At 49.2% G+C, this 7,124-nt stretch overlaps 1 protein-coding gene across 1 annotated transcript in view; it reads right to left on the bottom strand.

Moving 5' to 3' along the window:
• Positions 1-7,124, bottom strand: part of Acad10 (acyl-CoA dehydrogenase family member 10) — a 59,587-nt gene that overhangs the window by 26,393 nt on the left and 26,070 nt on the right. Inside the window, exons 10-13 of the mRNA XM_031391138.1 lie at positions 6,606-6,756; positions 2,998-3,143; positions 1,275-1,448; positions 83-558 (exon numbers count right to left, since the gene is read on the bottom strand). Coding sequence (XP_031246998.1) covers positions 83-558; positions 1,275-1,448; positions 2,998-3,143; positions 6,606-6,756 — 947 coding nt within the window. The remainder of the gene's footprint in view (positions 1-82; positions 559-1,274; positions 1,449-2,997; positions 3,144-6,605; positions 6,757-7,124) is intronic.

Consider the following 7,124-nt stretch of genomic DNA (forward strand, 5'->3'; position numbering starts at 1 on the left):
AAAAAAAAGCTGGTTTCTGGTGGTGCATACCAGGGAGGCAGAGGCAGGAGGATATCTGTGAGTTTGAGGCCCACCTGGTCTACAAAGCAAATTCCAGGACAGGCAGGGTTACACAGAGAAACCCTGTAGGCCACACTGACAGGCTGGGCTTGCTTACCTTGAGGTCTTCTATCAGTGGAGAAGGGCTCCACCTGTCAGCTGAGGCCTGGTGTCTCTGCAGCTCTGGCTCTAATGGGTACACCTTCTGTTCTATAAACTGCCACAGCTGGTCATACAACTTTCTGACCGGAGGAGACAGGCCCTCTGGAGAGATGATCAGGCCTCCCTTTGCCTCGTGAGAAGGGGAAGCAGCTGCTATAGTGCTGTGACTCCTCACACCCGTGGGGGTCCTCAGGGACCGCTGCCCAGCCCATGCATGGTAGGATCTCGTCAGTGTTTTGGTGGCTGGCATCTCTTTGAAAACCCGGAACCCTTCTTTGACGGCAAAATCCCAGGCCAGCTCAGCCATGGACTCAGAGAGCTTTCCACTTTGTTCGGCTGTTGCCGAGCTTGCCTGTCCTATGGAGAATGGAAGAGAGAACTGCTTACCTATAACCACCATGTCTTATGATGTGTGAATCAGTGACATAGCCTCAGAGGGCAGACACTGCCACTAGCTGAACAATGGTCCACACCAGGGCTCTGCACTCCCAGGCAGCACTACGATCTGAATCTGAACTTGGTGGACAGGGTCCTTCCAGAGTCTGGAAATGGTGGTAAGTCCTTGGCCTGGGAACCAGAAATTGGAGGTTGGGTGTCCCCTGCTGCATGGCCTTTCTTTTCCTAAAGAGACGAATTTAAGCTGTGTGGCACACACCTTTTATCCTAACATTTAGGAGGCGATGGCAGGCAGATCTCTGAGTTTGAGGCTAGGTTGGGACAGAACAAGTTCTAGGACAGCCAGAACGACACAAATAAATCCTGTCTCAAAAAACCAACCAAACAAGTAAAACCAAAGAGAACAAGAAGAAGCTGGTTTAATTAGTGACACCCCTAATCACTTCTGCAGCACTAGGAAGCAGTAAGAGATTCTACATGATCCTAGATCATCCCTGCAGAGAAAATGACAGTGCCATTTCTGTAGAGAAATGGCAGAACCCCTACTTTCCAAGTATGTGCCACCACGACTGGCTCTACTCATATACACTTTCATGATGAAGAGAAAATTGAGCCTTATACCATTCTGGCTAAACCTATCTCCTCACAGCCTCTGTGGCCATCGGGCCTAAGCTTACCTGTGAGCGACCGCTTGTAGACTCCCTGTAGGATTGCAGCCACACGGAAAAAGGAGAAAGCCATGTAGAAGTTCCAGTTGTCGATGGGTGGGAGGCCCATATGAAGACAGTACATCTTGAAGTACTCCTCCACGGTGGGGATGCCCAGCTTCGTCACATCCTGGCCCTTGAACCCTGAGATGAGAGACAGAGCTGTCCCTGAGAGTTTGGTACATTCATTGCCCTACCAGTAGTGACCATGATAGTCTGAAGATCACTATGCTCCTGAGCAGCTTCCACAGCTATGAGGCAGCTTGTGAGTCCTGGGACTCCTTGCTCTAGCCACTGGCCTGAATTAACAGTCAACAAAGGACCCCCCAGACCACAGCTCACAGGAGGGAGCCATCCTCAACTGATCATTTGATGAGAAACAGTTCCAGAGTGGCTGGTGGTGGAGCTCAGTGCCACAGCACTTGCCTAGCATGTGCCAGGCCCTGGGTGTGATGCCTGGCTCACGCTCACAGAGAGATACCCAGACACAGGTGTACAGACACACATAGACAGGCACTGGCATCAAAGGACCAACCTTACTGTATTAGGAAGCAGATAAAGGTGACAAGACACTGCCTTCACTGATTAGCTTGCCCTGTGACATGTGACAGCAGACTAAAAGCCTGAACAAAGTCTCTAAATAAGAAATAAGGCAGTGGTGGCCCATGCCTTTAACCCCAGCACTTGGGAGGCAGAGGCAGACTGATTTCTGAGTTTGAGGCCAGCCTGGTCTACAGAATGAGTTCTAGGATAGCCAGGGCTACACAGAGAAACCCTATCTCGAAAAACAAAAACAAACAAAACAAAAAAAGGCTGCAGAGATGGTCCAGTGGCTGAGGGTGCTTGCTGCTCTTACAGAGGACCAGAGGTAGGTTCCCAGCACTTATGCCAGGCAGCTGCCTATAACTTGGGCTCAGGGAATTTCATTGCCTGCCTCTCAACTCTATGGAACCTACCTGTGCACACACCTGCCCACACATATGCACATAATTAAAAATAAGTCTTAAAAACAAAACAGCTGGACATGCTTGGAGCATTCCTTCCATCCTGGCACTTGAGTAAAGCAGGGTTACCTCTGTAAGTGTAAGGCCAGCTTGGTCTACAGAATGAGTTCCAGTACATCCAAGGCTATGTGAAGACAACCACCACAGTGCCCCCAAACCTAATTCCAAACCAGACTGAAGCAAAGTATGGACTAAGAGTAATAAGATCATAAAATTATATGGTAATGCTTTGTTTCAAAAATAGACTGGATGCAGTAACACATGCCTGAAATTCCAGGACCCAGGAAGTGGAGGCAGGAGGATCAGGAGTTTGAAGCCAGCCTCAGCTACACAAGGAACTCAAGGACAGCTGGCCACGAGAGCCTATCTCAGAGCAAACAACCCAAAAACAACAGAAACAAGACAAAGACAGATGTGCAAACAGAAAGGAAGGCACAAGATGAGCCTGGGCAGATTGTCAAAAGCTTGTCCAGTACCTAATGGTAAAATGCAAGCAGTTGCTTCAGCTTGATGCTAGAGTGTCAGCTGGCATGCAGGAGAGCCAAGATGCACCCGCAGTGCAAAAGAAAGAAGAAAGAATGCAAAATAAATGAAGTGAGATCCATCCTATTCTCACCCCCACATTTGAACCACATGGGTTTCACATCACCCAGTGCTGCCCCAGTGCTTGCTGTGGAACTGGCTCCTACCTCTCAGCATGGGAAAGCTGGATGGCAGGTAGTGAGCCAGGCAGCTGTAGGCCACATCAGCAAAGGGGTCTCCTAAGGTGGAAAGTTCCCAGTCCAGGACAGCCAGCACTTCCGCCTTTTCAGGATGGAATATCAGGTTATCCAGCCTGAGAAACCACAGAAGGAATGGAAATAGCTGGGGACACTATTTGCTCTTCCACGCCCACCCTCCACCAGCTTGTATACTGTAACAAGACCAACCTCTAGGGCTCCCAGGTCCTCTGGCTTCCAGCTAGCCTCAAACAGTCAAAAGCATCAGCAGGGCATGGGATGAGTTTAGCTGTTTATTGAGGAAAGGGCCACGTGGGATTCATACCCTCTCTGTGATGTCCTTAAAGCAGGCCTACAGGCTTTTTTGACACACTTGCCAATTCTTCACTCCATGAAGTACCTGGCTTCTAATAAATGTCAAGTAATGCTGAGGGACTTCCGGGGTGGTGAAGGTCATGGAGACAGGTACATCTTGTTGCCCAGGGGCTACCATGCTGGGGAAACCTCGAAGCCACAGAAAATGGCCTAAGGAGCCCAGCTGTGGGCAAGCCTGCAGATGACTACAGCCTCAGCCATCAGCCACCCTGGTGGAAACGTGCTGTTGTGTCCAAGTCAGCTAAGGAGCCTTGGTGAAGTTTCTTTTCTTTTCTTTTTTTTTTTTTTTTCGGAGACAGGGTTTCTCTGTGTAGCCCTGACTGTCCTGGAACTCACTCTGTAGACCAGGCTGGCCTCAAACTCAGAAATCCGCCTGCCTCTGCCTCCTAAGTGCTGGGATTAAAGGCATGCGCCACTACCGTGCCCGGCCAGCAAAAGATTTATTTTTTATGTATGTATGTATGTATGTATGTATGTATGTATGTATATATGTATGTATGTATGTATTATAAGTACACTGTAGCTGTCTTCAGATCACCAGAAGAGGGCGTCAGATCTCATTATGGGTGGTTGTGAGCCACCATGTGGTTACTGGGATTTGAACTCATGTTCATGTTGGGATTTGAAGGGCAGTCAGTGCTCTTACCCGCTGAGCCATTTCACCAGCCCCTTGTTGAAGTTTCTTAGGCAATAAAGCTACAGCAGAGCATGGTGGCCCAGGCAGAGCCAGCTGGTTAGGAACTCCACTGTAGTTCCAATCTGTTCAGTAGCCTCTGAGCCACACTGCACTCCTTTCAAAATTCTCTAGTGGACTCAGAATCCTTCTGATCCCTGACTGGACACTAGTGGGAGGGGCTTAGAGAGCAAGCTCAGTCCTTAAGAACATGTGCTGCTGTGGCCTAAGTCCTGAGTTTGGGTCCCAACACCTGGCTGAATTTGGCTTACAATCACTAGCCCAGGATCTAACTCCCTTCTGGCTTCCATGGGTATCTGCACTCACAAATATATATATAATCAAAAGTAAAATTAATCGTAGAAAGAAAAATAACCAAACATGCAGTAAAATATAGGAACAACACACAGACTATGTGCTGTCTTCTGAGGCAGGTCACACGTGCTGTGTTGCTGGTTTTCCTTGGAATCTCTAACACACAAACGCTTCAGGTTCAGCTAACGCCCCCATTCTCCATCCCTCCCTTCCTTGAGCATGGTGGGCATTTGTCTCATGGTTTTCTGTCTCTTTTGGCTATGTGGGCAATCAGAAACCACAGATGACATTATGTCATTCCTTGGTAAACTTGCATAAATATCACATGTACTTATTCTTCATGAACTGAATCTTTTCTCCTCAGTATGAGCCCCTTGAAATTTATTTAGGTTGACTCAAATAGAGCCAGTCAGCATCTTTTAGCTGCTAGGTAAGATTCCCAACACACATGCTGGCGAGATGGCTCAGCAGGTAAGAGCACTGACTGCTCTTCCGAAGGTACTGAGTTCGGATCCCAGCAACCACATGGTGGCTCACAACCACCCGTTATGAGATCTGACGCCCTCTTCTGGTGTGTCTGAAGACAGCTACAGTGAATTATGCCGGAGTGAGTGGGGCTGGAGCAAGCAGGGCTGGCAGAGGTCCTGAGTTCAATTCCCAGTAGCCACTCACATGATGGCTCACGGCCATCTGTACAGCTACAGTGTACTCATACACATAAAATTAAAAAAAAAAAAATCCCAACACACCACCAAACACTAGATCACAAACGTCATGCGCTATAAAGACCAGCATGCTGGCCTCTTTGCAGAGGCTGCCATGCAAAGGTGCAAGGCCGTGCTGAAGAAGAGTGAGCAGTTGTGGCAGGCTCCCTTTGCCTGCTTTAATGGCTGTAGTCCGGCCTCCATCAAGATGCATGTCGCGGCAGATGGAACTGTCTTTGATTTAAATGTTACTTCTAAGGGGAGCTTTTCCAACTGTGTCCTGGGCTTCCCCACAGCTGAGAGGCCATTAGACCACTGCTGGTTGTCTCCTGCCTGCTCTTGTACTTAGTCACATTTGTGGATACTTGAGAGGAGTCGAGGACAAAGGCCATGGAGCAAAGGCGGCCAGTGCTCACCTTTTAGCTACTCTTCCCCACCAAAGAGGGAGGGATGCATGGGTAGCGGGGACAGGGTTCTAGAGTCCTAGGTAGAGGCTAGTTAAATGCATGGAGGATGGGAGAGAAAATTATTGTACTATCTGGTTTTGTGTGTCAACTTGACACAGGCTGGAGTTATCACAGAGAAGGGAGCTTCAGTTGGGGAAGTGCCTCCATGAGGTCCAGCTGTGGGGCATTTTCTCAATTAGTGATCAAGGGTGTAGGACTCCTTGTGGGTGGTGCCATCCCTGGGCTGGAAGTCTTGGGCTCTATAAGAGTGCAGGCTGAGCAAGCCAGGAGAAGCAAGCCAGTAAGGAACATCTCTCCATGGCCTCTGCATCAGCTCCTGCTTCCTGACCTGCTTGAGTTCCAGTCCTGACTTCCTCTGGTGATGAACAGCCATGTGGAAGTGTAAGCTCAATAAACCCTTTCCTCCCCAACTTGCTTCTTGGTCATGATGTTTGTGCAGGAATAGAAACCCTGACTAAGACAATTATCAAGTAGGGTGGGGCCTGAATAACATGTGGCTCAAAAGTGGGCCTGCAAGAGCTGCTAGAAGAAGGAAATGATAAAATGTTCCCCAAGTACCACAAGGACAGAGTCCAGGGCAGTCATGGGAGGTTGGCTAGACAAGACACTCAGTAGGATAGAAGGCACACTGATGAAGGCGGGGCCCTACACTCAGCATGCACCCCAGGAAACCCCATCTACTCTCTGACTGCCGCACCCCAGGAAACCCCATCTACTCTCTGACTGCCTTCACTTGGCACAGGGTCAGCATCCAATGTTGACCCCACAGGAAGTGGGAATGTCGTAGTTTTACCTGATCTCAATAGTGTTTCCCGACCCATTGGGTACCTCCTCCCTACAGGCAGATGGAAAATGTCTGCATGCCGTTTTGGTGGTCACAACTTGGGAGAGGGGTTGCTATTGATATTTAGTGAGCAGAATCCAGGAATGATGCTCCATCTCCTAAGGGACAATTCCCATCTGCAATATGGATGAAGACCACTGACTTGATCTTCCCCATCATTTTCCACATGGGATGCTCAGCCCCCTGGCAGTTGTGTCTACCTGAAGTCACCGTGTACCACTGTGGTTCTCTGTTGCCTTGGAAGGTGCAGTGGCAGCCACTGGATAAGCCTCTCCATCGCTGGGATGCTGCTGGTCTCTGCTGCTCGGTACTGCTTGGTCCAGGTTTGCACCTGGCGAGGAATATAGTCCCCTGAGGGAAAGCGGGTTAGGACACGGGATGCTATTCCAACAGCCTTAGACTCTTGGCAAGTTCACCAGAGCCATGAAAACATCAGCAGCTCTGCGCCAGTGCTGTGTGTCTGCACACATTCCTGTGAGAGGGACAATTCCTATGAGATACTCCTGCCAACATGGAAGCCACCAGCTACTTTGCCTCAGCCAGCTCAGCATGGTCTAGACATTATTCCTCCAAAATGAAGCTCCTACCCTGACCCCTCATCCTCTTTGAGGGTTTGCAAGTTTCTCACAAACAACCTAGGGATCTTCTTGACTAAGTATAACATTCCATCTCTGTGATGGATGGCAGGCACATGCTGGGCCTTCCTTTTTTTTTTTTTT

This window comes from Mastomys coucha, unplaced genomic scaffold (assembly GCF_008632895.1).
Source record: "Mastomys coucha isolate ucsf_1 unplaced genomic scaffold, UCSF_Mcou_1 pScaffold22, whole genome shotgun sequence".
Lineage (NCBI taxonomy): Eukaryota > Metazoa > Chordata > Mammalia > Rodentia > Muridae > Mastomys > Mastomys coucha.